We start from the raw sequence: 18144 nt of genomic DNA on the forward strand, positions 1-18144 counted from the left end.
AGTATACTGCAGCCAGGCTTACAGGCTTGAGAATGTAGGTCTTGCAGTCTAGGGCTAGGATTCTATTCCAGTTAAGTCCTGGTAAAGAATGGGCTCTGCCTCCAAGTGTAGACGAATTCTTGTCTCCTCCCTTAATGGTTAATCCTGTTAAGTAATTCACTGAGTTCCTTGCTCTTTCAACGTTTTTTGTTTTTTGTTTTTGTTTTCCTTTTAGACTGAATCTTTGAAATCCTGGCTGTCCTAGAACTTGCTATGTAGACCAGGATAGCTTTGAACTTACAGCTCCAGCCTCTGTAGTTCAGGGATTAAAGGCCTGGGCCAGCCATTCCCTTCAGAGGCCTTCTGCAAGTGGCTGACCTTATCTCTAAGAGCAAAGTTTTTGTTCTTTCTTCTCTTCCTTCCTCCACAGTAGTTTAGACGTTTACAGTTGCCTGCCCTGGGGTTTTCCCTTTAAAGGCTAATACATTCTCAAGCTTCTATTTTGATCTGTTTTTGTCCTTGAGCTTGTTTGTGGCCATTCTCTTTCTTGTCTCTGTCTTTTTGGGACAGAATATCTCTGTGTAGTCTTGTCTGTCCCAGAACTCACTATGTGGGACCAGGCTTGCCTTGAACTCAGAGGTCATCCTTCCTGGCCTTTTAAAATCCTTATACTAGTGAAACTTAAGAACCCCAAGAGGGGACCTTGATTTCTCAGGTCTCACCAAGATTTCTGCCTTTGAATTCTTTAATTGGCAGAGAAAACAAACCCACTCCTACACCCCTCTCCAGTATCACCTGGGTCTTGGGGTCTGACTTTGGCGATTGTCAGTTGTGGAGAAAAAGAGGTAGTGGATTCAGATGGGACAGTTTGGGACTACATATTTCCAAAGTGAGCTGGTCAAGGACCCTAACAACCTGATTAGCCCAGCATGGTGGGGCATGCCTTTAATCCCAGCACTCTGTGAGTGCCAGGTCAGCCAGTCACCTGTCTCAAAAATAAAGACAGAGAGAGCTGGACAAAGCTTAACTTCTTCTAGCCCAAGAGTAAAGAGAGGATGTGACTAGGAGGGGGATACTGTAAGCCAGCCTATAATCCCAGCTACTGGGGAGGCAGGAGGATCAAAAGTTCCAGGCTGGTGGCACATGTCTTTTATACCCAGCACTTTGGAGGCAGAGGCAGGCCGGTCTCTCTGGACTCAAGGCTAGCCTAATATCTATATAGCAAATTGCAGGTAAGCCAGGATTACACACTGAGATGCTCTTTCAGAAGAAGAGGAGGAAGAAGTAGTAAACAGAAGGCTGAGGATGTAGGTCAGTAGATCAGTAGTAGGACAGATACCTAGCCTGTGTGAGACCCTCAGTTCAGTTCTGAGTATCACCAAGTGTTAGGGGAGGCTAGAGGCTGAGACTGGGAAGTAGCAGACACATGGCCCCAACACACATTCGCCAGTCACTGACACCCGAAAGGGCAGTTTCTCAACTTTATTAGCCTGAACTCCTCCCTGCCAGCCCCAAGGGCTGGTGCCTGGGCACAGTGAGCAGGACTGAGGTTAGACAGGTTTGGCCCTTGGCTCTGGCAGCTTGGGACAGCCAAGCCAAGGGAACAACAGGTGCAAAAGTCCAAATGTTGGCACTTCAGGTGTGGCCGGTACCCAGCCAGGCCACAGGGTGGACCGGTGCACCATGGTCCTCTTCTGGCAAAGGGTCCGCTATGGCAATGTTCTTCCCCGGACAGCTGCTAGGAACAGTTGGTGATTTTAGCCAGGAACTGCTGTGCCCACCACTCATCCAGGTCAATAGGTACAAAGTCTGTGGGTAGAATAAATGCCGGGCAGTGATGCTGCTTTCCGAGCTGGCTGGTACCTCTGCCCTCTAGCTGATCACACCCCCTAGCCTAGACTCCAGGCTCAGCACTCAATGGAAAATGGGGGACTCTGGCCCAAGACCTCCTTCCCCAACTACCTGGGGCTTATTTGGTGTAGGGGACTCTTTGGGGATTCGGGGCACGGGGGTGGGGGGGAGGCTCACTCTGTAGCCGGGGATCAGGAGTGCTCTCCACATACTGCACAGGCCGTGGGCTACTCTCATCGGCAGGGCCGCCATCCAGCTGTCGCTCTACCTGCTGCCAGGCTGTGGGGGAAGGGACAGTTAGAATGAACTGGGCACCTGGGCACCTGGTATCCCTCCCACCCCAGAGCCTGGGGGCCACCTTGTACTCCAGCCCCGCTCAAGGAATGGACATGGCCAGAAAGAGTGCTAAGGAAAAGTCTAGCCCCTGAGCTGCTAAGAGTCAGGCTATCGTGGGGAAGGACAGGGCCAAGCCAGACCCACACTACTGGGATTCTGAGGCCTGAGCCACACCCCCTGGTCCCTTACTACCTTCTGACACAAATCGGACGTTCTCCTCGTGGGCCACTGTGTAGGTCTCTTGGGTCCCTTCGAGGGATGGGGAGGTGGTGAGGGGCCGACGGCCATTCACTCGATTGAACACAAGCCTCGGCCCAGGACTGTGGGAAGGTAGGAGACAGATAGAGTTGGCACCAGCCATGTCCAGGAGCTACTATGCAGGCTTCAAGAGCGATCCCGGTACATACCCACTGCACCTGCATGGGCCCAGGCCCAAACTAGGCCCTTCTTAACCAGAGCAGCTGCCCTTAGCTGCTTCGGGGCGGGACAAGGTCTCTCTGCTTGCAGACCCTGAGCTTACTGCGGCTCAGCTCTGTAGCTCTGGGCCACAGAAGGTGAATGATTGCAAGTCAGAAAGAGTCCAGTTCTGTATCCAGACCTTCACCAGGGGTCCCAGGGGTCCTCTGCACTCCCAATCCCCACCAGGTAGGCTCCCAGAATGATGAGAACTTTATGCCATTCCCACCCACCAAGCATAGCCCCCTTCTTCCAGAGATGTCCTACAGATCCCAGACACCTCAATGACACCCCCCACTGTTGAAAACAGACAAAACAAGGATGGCTCAGCATTTACTCTTCCCTCTCCCTGGCTGCCCCCAGACCCCAGGGGGATGAGCACAAAATGCTGGGCTCTGAGTGGGAAGAACATGACCTTAAGCCTGACCCACTCCTCAAGGCAAGAGAAAAGGGACAACTTGAATGAGATGTCCCCCCACCCCATAGCCTTGTGCTGTACTCTATCCAGGGGTGAGGCCAAGGAGGCCTAGGGCAGGGCAGGAATGTGCCATCCCTGTTGACTGGCGGCAGCTGACCAAGCCCTGTGCTCACGAAGCCTGGGGTGGGGCCACGGAGGGAATGGGGCCGCACCTACAGTAGGAGGTGGGAGCCGGAGTCCTGGGCTGCACCTGCCACTCCGCCAGGCACTCGCGGTCCCGGCAGGCCTGCTCGCCTTCCTGGGCTCAGGTGCCCCACGCCGCTCTGGGTTCCTCCTCAGGTGAGAGGGGCACTAAAATAAAGAGGAGGGTCTTGAGGGGCACAGGGTCCTGCCAGCCCCAGGGCTGGCCAGGTCTGGTGGCTATAGAAAATCTTAGATGTGCCAGTGGGGACCAGAGAAGGAAGGACTCCTCCCAAACCCACCGAGTACCTGTGTTTCGGTGAACTAGAGGGCATAAAGGCATTCTTAATGGAAATCCCTCTCCCTTTCCTGCAACCACCTCTGCCCCAAAAGGGTTGCAACTCAATGAAAGCACCAGGATTGGACATTGAATCTTTTTATGTTTTTGTTTTGTTGAGGCGGGGTTTAGACTCACAGAAATCTTCCTAAGTACCAGGACATAGGTGAGTATGTAGTAGCACACCTACCTGTGGCTTACATTTATCCATAAAAAAGAAAAGGATATCCCAGCCAGGGGCTGTGAATAGTAGTGGATTAAGGTGGTGACCCTGGAGCTGGAAAGGGGCCCCAGAGGGCAAGGGCTGCACACCCGGAGGTAAGTCCTGCCCAGCCCCTGCTTAGAAGCCATGGTTATATAAGACAAGGCTCTGTAGGGAAAAGGGCACTAATCCCAGAGTGCACCTGTGCCCACTCCAGAGCCACTGCCAGCTGCAGTACTAGGCCACAACACCTCAGACATCCTCTCATGTACTCTCCTAGCCCCTCAAGGTGAATGGTCGCTCATCCTTCAGCCTGGAATCTCCCTGCCTGTGCCACACAGTGAAGGGCATCAAGATTCAAAATCAATATTTCAAGATTGAGCAGTATTTTGACACCAATCTTTGACTCTGTCCCAAGTCTCTTCTGCCCGGTGGTTCCTGAACATTTTCCCAATCTGCTCTTGGTGGGGCAGGTGATCACATGGTCTCATCTCAAGTCTCTCCTATTGGTCTCTTGCCAGGAGAAAAGAATATGTCAGAGGCACAGGCCTGGCCACTGTAACCGGCAGCACCCATACCTAGCCATTGAGTGGGTTGGAAGCTTCAAGATTTTTGCTCCTTGCCAGCAGGAGAATGAGCAGTGCCTCCCTTGTTCCCTCCTGCTAGAGCTGGTCAGAAAGAGATGGTAGCCGAGGAAAGGCTCCAGGGAAGACAAGACAGGGAAGCTGGTGGACATGGGTGACTGTGAAGGGTGGCCTTGAAAAGGTACAGGACTAGAGGCAGAGTTCCATGCAGGGGCCCTACTGAAGATGGGAATTCCCAGCCCAGAAAGGGCAACCTCAGAGGAAGTAGCCTAAAGTTCCCAGAACTCAGAAGACAGGAAATGGACCTCTCAGGCCTCAGGTGTTTTACCTTGCTGCTGATGGATGACTCCAGGCCTTCACATCAGTTTAGAGTAAATACACAGCATGGTGTCTCTTGCAACTTAGCATTCTGGAGAATGTTGCTACTTTGTTCTCTTCCCGGACACTGCCCCCAATATTGCCACAAGCCTGTCCTTGTTGTCCCCCAACAATGAGGACTTAAAAAAGTGGTTTCCCAGGTAGAGATAGGCCTGTCGCCAAGGCAACTCCAGCTCCAAGCTCCCTGTCTGGGTGACCACTTTGTGGTTATACATCTGCACCACAGAGTCCTCCCAGAGACATAAGGACAGTAAGGACATAAACTGATGTCAGCAGGATGCCCCCTAGGGCAAGCACTGGCCTTACAGGCGTCCCTCACTTCTGAAGCTCAGTAGCTGAGAGCTAAGAGGGGTGGACCCAGCCACACCGACTCCCCACCTGAGGCTACTCTAACTCTTGGCCTCCCTTGGGGTTGTGTCTTCAACCTGTGCTCTCTGTGAGCACAGATTAACCAGTTTACATGCCACCTCTACCGGAGTCTTGAGCCCGGGGGCCTACATGCCTGCAGAGACCTGGAGTGAAGTCTATCGATACAGGAAACAGTAAGTTGAGCCAAAGAAGTAAAAGGTTCAGCCTTGATTGAGTGGGATCACTTCCAGGTCACACTGGCTGAAATCCAAAGTAGCTAGAGCTTAACTTCCCTAGGCACATTGTGGGTTAGGAAAAACAGAAAAAGGCTGAAACCCACAGGCTCGGGCAACTACTGGGGAGGAGGGCTCCCGTGTCCCAGGGTGTTAGTGAAGGGCAGGGACCTGATAAGACCGGCGGGAACACGTGTGCTTCTTCTGCTCTGCAAGGACAGAGCCTGAAGTCCTTGAGGGCCAGGGCCTTGGGCAACTTTCCCCAACTTTGACCTCGACCCAAGGGGTCCAATTTAGCGGCCCAAGGTCACCAGGTCCCTCGGTTTTGGGTACTTGCGGTCCTTGACAGGCGAGATCCATCCGAAGCCCGCAAGGTTCCACGTGGCCACCAGGGTCCACGCAAGCCAGCTGGGCCCAGAAGTAGCCAGCGAGCAGAAGTGCGCGAGCTGCCTGCGCCCCGCCCCCTGCCCGCCAGGACGCGTGGTCCCCATCAACCTTCTCCAAGGTCACCCTCGTGCCCGGCGGCCCCACTCACCTTGCAAGGGGCCAGGGTCCCTGAGGCTGCTCGCGCGCGGGTAGCGCGGTCGGAGGCACTGGCTGCCGGCATTTCAGGAGTTCGCCAAGCCTGCTCTCCACCTGCTGCTGCGTGGGACCTGCGGGCCGGGGCGGAGGGCGCTGTCAGCCGCCGCGGGCCAGCGGTCAGGACGTCCCGCCTGCCCGCCCGCCCTGCGCACCTGTGCGGCGCTGCGCGACCAGCTTGCTGGGCCCCTTGGTGATAGTGTACATGGTGCGCCGTCCTGCCCGCCCCTGGCAGCGGCCAGATCAGGCACCCTCCAGCAGCTTCACTTTGCGGTCCCAGAGGCTCGGCCCCTTTAAGGAGGGAGGACGGGCAAGGAGGGGGCGGAGCGACCCACACACGCCCCCTGCCCTTAAAGGAGCTGCGCCTACTTGGTAGCCTTTCTAACCCTTTGGAAAATTGGCCAAGACACTAAATTTAAGCCAGGGGCGAGGTGCACTCACTAAGGGGTACACCATCTCTAGTCCGAGGTGCATGTGCGAGTGTGTGTGTGTGTGTGTGTGTGTGTGTGTGTGTGTGTGTGTGTGTGTGTGATTTCTGAGAGAGAGGCTCTTTGAGTCGAGGAGGGCCCTTCGTGAGCTAGGGTGTAGTGCTAGGGACCCTGAACAATCTCTAAAAGCAACAGTATTCCTGCTCATATTTGAGCCCCCCCCCCCAGCCAAGTGCCTGGACAATCCTGGATTGATGGGGATCACCGGTGTCAGGAGTCTGCTTAATGAGTGCTCTAAGACAAAAGAGACATGTTTAAGTAGATATGAAATCCTGTGGGACCAGAGGAAGACCAGGAGAATATAGAGCCCTCAGGGGGTACCCCGAATCCTAAAGTACTAACCTCTCCTCAAGGTTATGTTCTGAGCCTTCCTGGATGTGCCCCCTTTTCTCATCTACTGGGGAAGCTGAAAATCAGGTCTATGGGGAGAGCCGTAGGGTTTCCCGGTTCAACCGGAAAGGAGGATGAGCCCCTGCAAGAGTGGAAGCAGCCTGACCCCGGGTCTCCTTAGTGACCCATATGAAATGCAGGCTGAGCTGAGCCTTGCGTAAAGTGAAGTCTTGAACTGTATCAGCCAAGACTTGTGCCAGTGCCACCTGGCCTTGAGGTTCCTATGGCTGTATTTGAGGAGGGTCAGTCTGCTGGCACTAGGGTCTGGGGGAGGCAGGTCTGTCAAGTCTTGGACCACTTTAAGCAAAATACACAGTGAGGAAGGGACGGGGGTGGGTAGCTGATCCGCCTCAATCCCGGGGTATCCAAAACTACCACGTTTGTGGTTTGCTAGTGGAACTCCAGGGAACTTCTATCCCAGGTGGCCAAGCTTTCATTTCTTTTCAGCCTTACATTATGCAGAACAGGGCTGGAGAGTGGAAGGCCTTCTCTTGCTCTGCTCCATGAAGACTGTTGAATGAGAAATGTCTTTTCAGCCAGGCAGTGGTGGCCTTTAATCTCAGCACTTGGGAGGCAGAGGCAGGCAGATGTCTGAGTTGGAGGCCAGCTTGATAAAAAAGAGAAATGTCTTTTTATCTCAAGACAGAAACGATAGACCAAAAAGAGAATCCCACTTAAGCTTAGTTGATGAGCCATTGAGTTTATTACGGTTACTTACTGGAGCATGGGTGACTCTCTTGCTATGTCACCAAAAAGCCCACCACAGTATAGGTGACAGCTCATGAGTGCAGATCCCTGGAGCACTTTCCCAACCCTACTTAAGAGTCTCCTCAATCCTAGCACTTGGCTCCTAGTTATATAGCCTCTGGGAATGGCGCATGTGAATGTGAAGCTTTCCTGAGCTTGACAAGTTTCAAATTGCCTTAGCTTCCTGAGTCTTAAGAGCTTCCCTCCTTTATCAAGAAGAAAATTTCAGTCTCCAGGAAATAGCTCGTCCCAGGCCTGTGGCTGCAAAGTTAAGTGTAGATGTAGGAAGAGGGAGTTAAGGACTTGAAGCTAAAGAAAGAAAGGGCCATTTCCTGGCTGGATTTGTCCCTTCCCACTTCCACATTGCCTGACTTACCCTCACTAACCTTTCCCTTCAAGGCCTCTGTGGCCTGACTCAATGGCCTACAGCACATTGTTTAATCGCTCATACAGGTTGGAAGGCAGGACAGGATCCTAGAAGCTTTTTGCTAGTTTGTTTGGTTGGGGGTTTTTGTTTGTTTGGTTTTTGTTTTCTTGTTTTGAGACATTGTAACCAACTAGACTAGATTTGTAAATCAGGCTGGCCTTGAACTCACAGAGATCCATCTGTGGTTTTGTTTTTTTTTTTTTTCCTCTTTTTTTCTAGAGACAGGGTTTCTCTGTGTAGCGCTGGCTGCCCTGGAACTCACTCTGTAGACCAGGCTGGCCTGGAAATCAGAAATCCGCCTGCCTCTGCCTCCCAAGTGTTGGAATTAAAGGTGTGCGCCACCACTGCCCATGCCAGAGGCAGGAAGGATCAGTTGGGTCAGAATGAAGCATAGTAAGGGAGGTAGGTATCCAAGGCTCTTTGTGGAGAGCACGCATACCACACACTGACAGGAGCTCCTTGGGGCAGGTTCCCTACAAAGAATGTGCAACCCCAACTAGCTACTACCAAAGGCCTAGAGCCCAGTCTCATACAAACTCATCAATGGACAAACTCAGTCTTTGTCTAAACAATTGATGGCAAGACATCAACTCAATAGCTGCAGCAGAAGCCCAAGGTTGAGTTCAGAAGCCCTTAGAAGGGCTTTCAGATGGGCTTGTTCTGAGGCTAGGGCATGGGCAGGTAAGGCTGAGGGGTGAGGGTGGGGACAGAGGTGGGAATCTAGTGGTCTCTATGGAGCAGGAAGCTGAGGAGGTGGAATGATGTCTTGGAGGGTTAGCTAGCCTGCTGGGGGTTGGGCCCAACAGTGAAGTCTTCCCAGATGCAGATTCCAGGCTGTGTGAGGATGGAGCCTTGGTAGAGTGTCAGCTGGGAAGCCTGATGTCTGAGGGGGTGAGAGATATGGGAGATCACAGCTAGAACCATAAGAGAGATGACCTGGGTGAAGCCTTCAGGCCCTGACTATGCCCTTTTCAGAGAACAACATGGGGGATCTGGACACAGAAGACTCAGTATGAAAATGAAGCAGAGACTGGAGTCACAGCCAAGTGGCCAAGACAGTGATCCAACACTTTTGTTTTGGACTTATGGTTTCCAGAATTATAACAAAACAAACTTGTTTTCTATTACCAAGCTTTGGTCTAATTTATTACAGTAACCACAGAGGGCACAGAGAGGCAAGGAGAAAGGCAAGAGAAGGGCTAGGGAGCAAGCTCAGGGGCACTGGACTCAGCGAGGGTTAGGCTAGTGACCATAAACACGTGGGACTGGGCTAAGGAAAGAATGTGAGTCCTGCTCAGTCCAGGCTGTGTAAGGCAAAGACACTAGCCTGGCAGTGGTGGCACACACCTTTAATCCCAGCACCTGGGAGGCAGAGGCAGGCAGATTTCTAAATTCAAGGCCAGCCTGGTCTACAGAGTGAGTTCCAGGACAGCCAGGACAGCTAGGGCTATACAGAGAAATTCTGTCTCGAAAACCAAAAAAAAAAAAAGACACTGGTGCCTCTAAGGGAGAAACATAGGGGTGGGGGGCTGGGGAGGCAGGTGTGTGTGTGTGTGTGTGTTGGACACTCACTCATCAAATATTGTCCAAGCACACACCTCTAAGCCTAACCCCAGAGAGAGAAGCCAGGACAGAGGCCAAGGCTAGGAGAGTGTGGATGGACCAGGTAACTTACATTTCTAACACAATACAAAATCTAAGACCTGGGGCTCTCAAGAGCCCTGATCATTTGGTAATAAAGATAAATTCGTTCAGAAAAGCCAAAATCAGCTCCAGGAGCCTGCATTTCTGATCTTAACAGGAACCCAGCCTCAAAAACTGCTCGCCACAGCTGGAGAGCCCATCTTACAGGGTCCAGACCATGGCCAGCATCAAGGCAGTCAGGAGCTCCAGGAAGCAGGTGCCCACACAGGCCAACTGCAAGCAAAGCCTCCTGCTCCCATGTGACGGCATCTGTGCTGACCTCAGTACTTAGGAAAAGTGTTGGCAAATGCAGAGCAGTGACTCCCACAGGAGGGTGTTAACTAGAAGCCAAGGACCCCTTAAATGTTTTGTTGAGCACTGTTCTCTACCACAGCCTCCCTGTGGGGAAGGAGAAGCAGGAAGATCAATCTAGGGCTGTCATCAGTCTCCCTACTTCACTGATTTTTTTGTTTATTTTTCAAGGCAGGGTTTCTCTGTGTGCTGAGACTAAATGTGTGCATGCTATGCCACTATGCTTTAAGAATTCATTTTGATTTCTTGTTTGTTTTGTTTTGTTTTCCAGACAGCGTTTTTCTCACTGTAGACCAGCCTCTGCCTCCTGAGCATCACTGACTGGCTTCAGTTGACCTTTAAGTGGCTCCTGCTGTCACAGTCCCTCTTCCAGGGGCTCTCCTTGAGATAGGGGCATCTTAGAACAGTGTTGCACTTTGATGGAGAGAAAGAACCATCCTCAACCGCTCCTGAACTTAGACATATGGAAGACACTCGCATCCCCATCCCCCCACAAATCCCATAAATAGTCTATGGAAAAGTCAGGTAAACAGAGGCTGCAGCAGTAAAAGGGAGAGCCTGACTCAGGTCCAGTCAAGGTCACCGCCAATACCAGACATCCATAACATCTGTTAGGGGCCCGCTCAGATTGCGTGAGGAGTTCAGGGCTCTTCCTGAGTCTAGACTGAACTTTTCTGAGAGGTTTCTAGAGTGGCCACCCTATATCCAATCCTTGGGCCCCGTCACTTACATAGTTTAACTACTCACATCCCTGGCCACTCTGGTTGACTGGAATAGACACGTCAGTCACAACCCCAAGCAGGAACCATGCTTAATCCTGAGCGGCATGATGTAGTATGGGGGAAGAGTAGCCCATGCAATCCTTGAACTAGTTGTTGGTAATCAAACGTGAGCGTCTCGGGCATTTTCTAAAACAGAGCCCCTGTGAGAAATGGACGCCTTCAAACCCCCACGCAAGGTGAGCATCAGAGACCTTGTTGCTTGTCGCTTCGAATTTCATTTCTATAGTCACTGACCGCCTCCTGCTATCTATCCGTGAACCTCGAGCTATTGCCAGCTTTCTCAGCGTCACACAAAGCTCATCTGAGCCCCAAATAGCCCAGGCCTGAGGAGTCCTGCATCTTGGTCCCTCAAGCTCCATTCGGTTACCGCCCACGCCCACAGGGCTGGGCCGGCTAAACGTCAGGACCTGAGCGCGTCTTCACGCTTCCAAGAGATCGCGACTGCTATGGTTTTCACGCGCAGAACCAAATACTGGCTGTCTTTAAATCTCGCGGCACCAGCAAGCCTTTGGGATCTATCTGGTGGGAGGGATATCACGTCCTGTAAACCCTTGTTAACAGAGAGCTGGCGCGCAATAGAAAAGACGCATGCGCACTGGTGTTACAGTAGCACGTTTGCGTCACAATTCGTATATCCTCCAGAGGAGAGAGTCGCTCGACAGCGCCGCTGGTGTAGTGGTATCATGCAAGATTCCCATTCTTGCGACCCGGGTTCGATTCCCGGGCGGCGCACGCCCTCTTATTACTTTTTGTTTTCCTGTTCATCTCTGAACGCCTTGCAATCTGAACACCATTCCTAAAAAGGTGAGTCGCAAATGCAACAAATGAACGTTCAAAGTGACAAACACGCTGAAAACAAGGTGCTAGACCCCAGGAAACCACAGCCTCTACTCGATCCTTGTTTCCTGTCCGAAGTCACCGCCAAACGCAGCCGCCGGAATCAGTCTCCCGCAGGTGCGGACCCTTTTAGACTTCCTGACAGTTATACTGCTGCAGGCGGTGGCCGGTACGACCACAACTCCCGTAGTGTCCCGCGCAGGAGCTGGATCAAAGCCCCCGTGGTGCCCCGCGCAGGAACTGGACTATAACTCCCGTGGTGCCCCGCGCAGGAGCTGGACCACAACTCCCGTGGAGCCCCGCGCAAGAGCTGGACTACAGCTCCCGTGGTGCCCCGCGCACATCCTAGCTGGGCTGGCTGCACCGCTGCGATGATGGTGGCAGCGGCTGCTGATCGAAACAAGGAACCCATCCTGTGTGTGCTGCGCCAGTATGTGGATCCTGCCCAGCGCGGCGTTCGCGTGCTCGAGGTAGCCTCCGGCTCCGGACAGCACGCCGCACACTTTGCACAGGCCTTCCCGAACGCCGAGTGGCAGCCGTCGGACGTGGACCAGCGCTGCCTGGACAGGTGCGTCCGCTTGGGGCTGAGTAGGAGACGGGGCTGGCAGACCGGAAAAAGAGGGCAGTCCTAGGTCTGGGTGCCAGCCTGAGGCAGTAGAAGCAACGGGCTGCAGGGTCGACAAAGCACCCGCTTGCTGCTCCTCAGGACTTAGCGCCCCAGTCACTGAGGAGTCTCGTCTGCCCTTGCCCACGCGCTGCTGCTCTCCACAGCATTGCTGCCACTACCCAAGCCCAAGGGTTGTCCAATGTGAAGGCTCCGCTGTACCTGGACGTGACCTGGGAGTGGGAGCAATGGGGCGGGATCCCACCGCGATCGCTGGACCTGTTGCTCTGCATCAATATGATCCACATCAGCCCCCTGAACTGCACTGAGGTGGGGACCACTGTGGAGCCCAGCTTTCATGTTGCCAGGAGAAAAGCATGAGTCTCTAGCCCAGCTTAGTGTGCCCTACCTGCCTTCCTCTCCAGGGGCTCTTCAGAGCAGCAGGACACCTGCTCAAAACCAAGGCTGTGCTGATCACCTATGGGGTGAGTGACCCTACCTTAAGGATACCCCTATCAGCCTCAGTTGTTCCCCACTCTTGAAGCCCAGAGGTTGGGACCCAGCCCTTTTCCATCTTGAGTGCAGAAAAAAGTTATTCTTTCCATATTTCTATGGCAAGAACTCCACCCTATCCTACAAATCAACCCTATGGGAACGACTGACCTTGGACGTCCGAACTGTGTCTTGTTCCTACAGCCCTATGCAATCAATGGGAAGATCTCTCCCCAGAGCAATGTGGACTTTGACCTGACCCTCAGATGCAGGTCAGACCTGGGTAGGAGGTGGCTTGGCTCAGAGAGGGTAGGCTGGGTGGTACCCTTAACTCTGCAAATGCCCTCTACCTCCCTTCCCAACTGCAGGAACCCAGAGTGGGGGCTTCGTGACACAGCCCTTCTGGAGGAACTAGGCCAGGCCAGTGGCTTGGTCCTGGAGAGGATGGTAGGCAGGGCGATGTGGGTGGGGGTGGGGAGTCTCCCTGTGATTAAGAGTCACTCCAGCAAGCATTTTTCCAGGTGGACATGCCAGCCAACAACAAGTGCCTGATTTTCCGGAAAGAATAGCATCTCTGTCAAAAGTTGTCATGGTACAAGCTTAACCCCAGCCCCTCCCTCACTGGGTCAGTCCTAGGGATAAATTAGTCCCACCTAGTCTGGTGCCTAAACAGGGCTGCAGAGAACATTGTCCCAGTGGGCCTTAAAATAAAGCCTTTCCAGCCCACTGTGGGCTATCTATATCACATTGCTTGCTGGGAATATCTGGGAGAGGGCAAAGGGGGACGACTGGTCTGGGAGATTAGGGCTTGGGGTGGGTGTAGCTGAAGCGGGACTGGTCTGGGAGATTAGGGCTGAAGTGGGACTGAGCTGACCTTCTCCTGTGTCCGGAGACAAGCTTAAATGTCTGTATGTGGGCTCCCAAGAGTGACTTGGTGCTACTTGGTGACCTCAAGTAGGAACTGGAGCTCCATCTACTCATAGGATTTCAACTGAATAGATAGTGCCAATGGGGGTGGGGGACGCTACAGCTAGAAGGGAACAAGAGGCTATGAATCCCACAGGCAAAGACATTTATTCAGCAGGAAGGAGGGCAGGGATAGGGATTATGCATAAAGCTAGTCTTGGAAGCGGTTGAGCAGTTCACAAGCCTTTTTCTCAAGCAGTTCCACAATCTTCTTGACTCGCTTCTCGCTGGCAGCACGAACATAGCTGTTGGCGTCCAGCACAGCCACACCTTCACGCACCTCACCCATGATTACCAGTGGCCCATCGCCAACTGTGACATTGGGGCATGGGCAGGCCCAGTCCATGCCACTCAATGTCACCTCCAGGTATTTGGTGCCCAAGAACTTGAGGCCCATCTTGTCGTCCTTTAGCACATCATCCAAGGCCACACGAGCAATGCCGCCTGCAGCCTCAGGCTCCTCCAGAACTTCTGTGAGTCTACCCACAATGGCAAAGTCACTGCGGCACAAGCTCAGAGCCAGCTTGCTCTTGAGGCGGCAGGCACGACAGGGTGGTGTGCGTGGAACAGGGCAAGCATCCTCACAGCTCTCCCGGCTCTCAAAGTTATTGCTGTTTCCTTCACAGCCGCTGTATACAAAGGGGTGGCACTGCTGCAGCAGTGGGCTGTAGGCCCAGCGTGGCTCCCAGCCCTGGCAGGGGCCCTGAACTGCAGGCAGTGCACAGACATCTCCAGGGCCACGGACACAGGCTTGTTGGCATGCCTCATAGGTCTCGAAGCCCCGGGCAGCCCCGTCACATTTGAGGGCTGGGAATGTCATGCAGCTGCCTCGCTGTGGGTCAAAGCGCCAAAGGACATGATGGGGAGTAGGTGGCCCAACACAGGCTTGTGTGTCGGGCTGGCATTCAGCCAGGGTCAGGACACCTAGATCCCTGTCCTGAGTAGTTGTCCGCTGCAAAACGGAAAGGGGAAAGTCAGCCCGCAGCAGGCCAGCAGCATTTCGTGCAGTGCAGGTATACAGGCCCGCATCCTCCAACTGAGCATTGTAGAGTACTAGCTGTCCAATACTGGTGACAACCACATTGCCATACATTTGGTCAGGGCGCATGATCAGGTTCTCTCGCTGATGGCTCTGCTTCTCCCAGGTCACAGAAGGTGGTGGACGGCCACTGACATCACAGTGGAGGCTGGCTGTTCCCCCAACATGCACTGCCTGTGGCGAGGGGCTGTTGTACAGGGCAGGTGGCATGGGAGTGGCCCCAGGGGTTGGGCGAGCAGTGGTCTCAGGTGGTCCTGGGCTGCTGGGTGGCCAACTGAGGATGTGCTTACAGGGTACAACATGCAGGTGGAGACCCCGCAGGCAGGCTTCTGCGTCCATGTAGCAGCGGTTGTAATAGGTAAGGCCATCAGAAGCACATGTGAAGCTGGGTTCTTTCTCACAGCGGTCACGGCAGCGACAAACTGGCTGCCCATCCCAGATGTCACAGTCAGAACCCTGTTGTGGGCATTGGAAGCCTTCACAGGATGCTGCCGGCTCAGGTACCACTGGGCCACCACTGGGGAAGCGGGCAGCCACGCAGCTCTGCAGCCCACACACATTGGTGCAGCACTTCTCGGATGCCACACAGTCCTGAGGGACAGGGACAGTTTAGTGGAGCCCTGACCTGACCTATGCACTACCTTGCCTCTCTATCCTGGATGAGGTAGCTGCCGCTCTCACAGCCTCCTCCCCTATGGGAAATGGCTGTGCTTTCTGAACAGTGCAGGCACCAAGACCACATGTCACCTTATTCAACCCCACTGATTCCTCAAGGCCCCTGAGCAGGCCTCTGCTAGCATTCCCACTGAGCCCATGGAACAGTGTGCAGGCAGCTGCTCTGCCATCAGAGGGCGCACCCCCTTGGGAGCTCTTTGTCCCCTTCCCAGTCTGGGATATGAGGAAAGGCCTACAGACAGGCTGGGCCGGGAAGGTGGTGCCATTTGCAGGGGTAGGTCAGAGGCCTGGGCCCACATGACTTAAGAAAAAAAAGTAGTGCTCAGGCAGGTGAGTGACAGTTTTGGTGAGGATGAAGTCAGTCCAGGAATTGGAGATGTTCTTCAGAGGGCAAAAAAGTGGGGGTATCCTTTGAGCCCTGTGTACAGGTCATGGTTACAAGTCCAGGTAAACTGAGTGTGGAGAAAGGCTGGAGGAAGCAGACTCCTAGGGTTGGGGTCTACTTCCCCCACTGAGGAAAGAGCTGGGGTGGGGCCCAGATCCCATGAGATGCCAGTGCTCACCTGGTCCCTGGTACATTCGCGCTCACAGGTGCTCTGGGCGTCCACCCACAGGTGGGGGCTGAGCTGGTTGGGGCACATGCCGGGATGGCTTCCAGGCTCTGGCAGCAGGTTAGTTTCCGAGGTCAGATGGATGAGCACGAAGACAAAGAGCAGAGGCAGGAGTGGCCGTGGGGCAGGCATGGGGACCACCGGGCCAGGGGGTGGAAGTGTGTGGCCACCAGCTGAGACTCCCTATAGGCATCCACCCTATAGGGTCCTGGGCCCAGGATCACAACCCCTACCTCAAAGGACCCTCTCCTGTGACTCTTGGACCCCGCAAGGCTGGAGCTCACGGATGATGCTCTTCTCTGGAACCCTGGATAGTTATTCTGGGGCCTCTCAGAACCTGTCCACAAAATACTGGCTGGCCCTCTCCCAACCACTGTGGGTGGCTCCCAGGCTCTGGTCAGCATAGGACTGGGAATAGAAGAAGAGGAAGGGCTGGGGAGGGGCCAGAGGCCCTGAAGCCCAGAGCAACTGACCACTAGGGTCACCAAGGGGCGGAGAAGGGCCAGCTAAATCAGGGAGGGGGACGCTGTAACCTGAGCCCCTCCCACTACAAGCTGGAGCCCAACAGGGATCAAAGTCTCCTTAAAGACCCTCCCACCCTCTATTCAGGGAGGAGGGGCAGGACTGGTAAATTTCGGCTTTTGTCCTCAGTTCTTCAGTCTCTCATTCAGTGAGGTTGGGCAGGGCCTCGGTCCAGCCTCAGCTATCAGCCTAGACTTTCTCCAAAGGCAGCCGAGGGCCACACCCATCATAACTATAGGTAAGGCACATCTTCCACTGGCGAATGGTAGAGGGTCTGTTCTCTTCCGGCCCCCTTCAAGTGTCACACTTGCCAAAAGGCCTTGGCATAGAATAAAAAGACCTGCTAGGCTACTTGGCTTCTGTGGCACACACTTGTAATCCCAGCACTGGGGAGGTGCTACACAAGAGGGTCCAGATTGAGGCCAGCCCAAAGCTACACAGCAAATTCCAGGCCTGTTTGGTTACATAAGAACATACTGTCTCAGATTCTGCTAGGTCTTGACATCTCACCAGCTGAGGGTACATACAGCTCATCCTCCCAGACATACCCGTTTCTCTAAAACTGGGCTCCTGGCTTCTAGCTAGGGTCTATGCCACTTAGTTCCTTCACATGGGCAGAGCAGGTACAAAGTAAATGAAGCGGCTATCTCGCCTGAGTGGAAGCCGATGACCCATGTGCACTGGCTACAGAGAGTCTCATGTCAGTGACTGTGGTACACAGTGTAGACAAGAGCACAGAGAAGCCACCCAGCCGACCACACGACCACATGCAGGCCTAGAGACATGGCTGTCTCAAGGCGTGGCCAAGTGCATCTTTCAAAGAGCAAGCATCCTAGATGTTGCTCAGGGATCTAAGAACATTCAAGCCTTGCCCCAACAGCCCACCATGAAGGCCAGCATCCATTCTTTAACTGAACTAGAGGCCCCACTACTGTGGGGGAGGGCAGGGAGATCAAAGCTGGTGGCAAGACAAAGGCCCTGCCTGGAATCTGCCTCTCCAAACCCTTTCTGTGGCTCCAGAGGTCCCCAGGGAGTGGTTTTCTCAGAGACAGGAAGGAAAAAGTCTGTGTGACCCTCTGTCTGACCTCCTGACCCAGGAGGCAGGGTAATAAGAGCCTGGTCTGGTCAGGAGATCAAGAGATGGCTACCAGGCGCCAGTGTCTGCTGCCTTACAAAAGAGCTGTGGGTGAGCCAGCTCCTGGTGTGGAAGGGGCAGGGACTGCCAGGCCGCAGGCCCAGGATGCAACTAAGGAAAAGTGCAGGTGACACTTGAGACAGAGGCCATGTTTAAAGTGAAGTGTCCTCTCCCACTCAGCTTTGCCTTTCAGTGTATGAGACATAACCCTAGCTGAGCATAGCCTACAAGTCCATAACCTACAGGATGCTTTCCTGCTAAAGGTGTCAATCCAGGTCCCAGCAGCAGATGGCCTTGATGTTGTAGTAAGCTATGTGCCCTGGGCTATGAGTAAAGACTCTGTGAATAGTTAGGCTGCCTGATGCTAGCCTGGCTAAGATCAGACCTCAGGAAACAGTGTAGCTTGTAACCAGGCCTGGCTACTTTGTGGCTGGGAATGTGAACCCAGTCAATGTATGGCTACAGGTCAGCAAGGTCAGCAAGGTCAGCTGCAGGGGAAGGTTAACAAAGCCCGGGGTCATTCTGTCAGGCACAAAGCCGAGCTGGCTCCTAT

The 18144-nt window shown here is 53.8% G+C and overlaps 3 protein-coding genes and 1 non-coding gene across 8 annotated transcripts; 2 read left to right on the forward strand and 2 right to left on the reverse strand.

Annotated features, from left to right (window-relative positions):
• Positions 1-1446: 1446 nt before the first annotated feature.
• Positions 1447-11783, reverse strand: Mcrip2 (MAPK regulated corepressor interacting protein 2). Of its 3 annotated transcripts, XM_031350514.1 has the most exons (8): positions 10659-11783; positions 7213-7366; positions 6712-6841; positions 6037-6172; positions 5838-5955; positions 2359-2486; positions 2008-2109; positions 1447-1788 (listed from the first exon to the last, which is right to left on the reverse strand). In XM_031350514.1, exons 4-8 carry the CDS (start codon positions 6086-6088, stop codon positions 1718-1720), a joined length of 471 nt encoding a protein of 156 aa, XP_031206374.1. In that variant the 5' UTR covers positions 6089-6172; positions 6712-6841; positions 7213-7366; positions 10659-11783; the 3' UTR covers positions 1447-1717. The 3 variants fall into 3 exon arrangements, with proteins under 3 accessions (XP_031206374.1, XP_031206375.1, XP_031206372.1); XM_031350515.1 differs by having other exon boundaries at positions 6712-7366; positions 11118-11783; XM_031350512.1 differs by having other exon boundaries at positions 6712-7366; positions 10676-11783.
• Mettl26 (methyltransferase like 26) lies at positions 11358-13388 on the forward strand. 2 transcript variants are annotated; one of them, XR_004113077.1, is made up of 6 exons: positions 11358-12115; positions 12319-12481; positions 12577-12636; positions 12771-12915; positions 13012-13090; positions 13165-13224. XR_004113077.1 is itself a non-coding variant. In XM_031350511.1 (6 exons), the coding sequence occupies exons 1-6, from the start codon at positions 11919-11921 to the stop codon at positions 13210-13212; spliced, it is 615 nt and encodes a 204-aa protein (XP_031206371.1). In that variant the 5' UTR covers positions 11359-11918; the 3' UTR covers positions 13213-13388. The 2 variants fall into 2 exon arrangements, 1 of the variants encoding a protein (XP_031206371.1); XM_031350511.1 differs by having other exon boundaries at positions 11359-12115; positions 12848-12915; positions 13165-13388.
• Trnag-ccc lies at positions 11372-11442 on the forward strand. Its single transcript has one exon. It is a non-coding gene; the product is annotated as a tRNA-Gly (tRNA).
• A 310-nt stretch (positions 13389-13698) lies between the features above and the next one.
• Wfikkn1 (WAP, follistatin/kazal, immunoglobulin, kunitz and netrin domain containing 1) lies at positions 13699-18120 on the reverse strand. 2 transcript variants are annotated; one of them, XM_031350507.1, is made up of 3 exons: positions 16168-18120; positions 15887-15984; positions 13699-15239 (listed from the first exon to the last, which is right to left on the reverse strand). In XM_031350507.1, the coding sequence occupies exons 2-3, from the start codon at positions 15962-15964 to the stop codon at positions 13761-13763; spliced, it is 1557 nt and encodes a 518-aa protein (XP_031206367.1). In that variant the 5' UTR covers positions 15965-15984; positions 16168-18120; the 3' UTR covers positions 13699-13760. The 2 variants fall into 2 exon arrangements, with proteins under 2 accessions (XP_031206367.1, XP_031206366.1); XM_031350506.1 differs by having other exon boundaries at positions 15887-18120.
• Positions 18121-18144: the final 24 nt, after the last annotated feature.

This window comes from Mastomys coucha, unplaced genomic scaffold, assembly GCF_008632895.1.
Source record: "Mastomys coucha isolate ucsf_1 unplaced genomic scaffold, UCSF_Mcou_1 pScaffold5, whole genome shotgun sequence".
Lineage (NCBI taxonomy): Eukaryota > Metazoa > Chordata > Mammalia > Rodentia > Muridae > Mastomys > Mastomys coucha.

Coding starts and splice junctions, on each gene's coding strand:
- Mcrip2 (XM_031350515.1), bottom strand. CDS start 6,088: ATGTACACTATCACCAAGGGGCCCAGCAAGCTGGTCGCGCAGCGCCGC. Junction 5,956..6,036: donor GGTCGCGCAGCGCCGCACAG/GTGCGCAGGGCG, acceptor CCCGGCCCGCAG/GTCCCACGCAGCAGCAGGTG. Junction 2,487..5,837: donor GGACCCTGGCCCCTTGCAAG/GTGAGTGGGGCC, acceptor ACCTTCCCACAG/TCCTGGGCCGAGGCTTGTGT.
- Mettl26 (XM_031350511.1), top strand. CDS start 11,919: ATGATGGTGGCAGCGGCTGCTGATCGAAACAAGGAACCCATCCTGTGT. Junction 12,916..13,011: donor GACCTGACCCTCAGATGCAG/GTCAGACCTGGG, acceptor TCCCAACTGCAG/GAACCCAGAGTGGGGGCTTC. Junction 13,091..13,164: donor GCTTGGTCCTGGAGAGGATG/GTAGGCAGGGCG, acceptor GCATTTTTCCAG/GTGGACATGCCAGCCAACAA.
- Wfikkn1 (XM_031350506.1), bottom strand. CDS start 16,066: ATGCCTGCCCCACGGCCACTCCTGCCTCTGCTCTTTGTCTTCGTGCTC. Junction 15,240..15,886: donor GCGAATGTACCAGGGACCAG/GTGAGCACTGGC, acceptor CCTGTCCCTCAG/GACTGTGTGGCATCCGAGAA.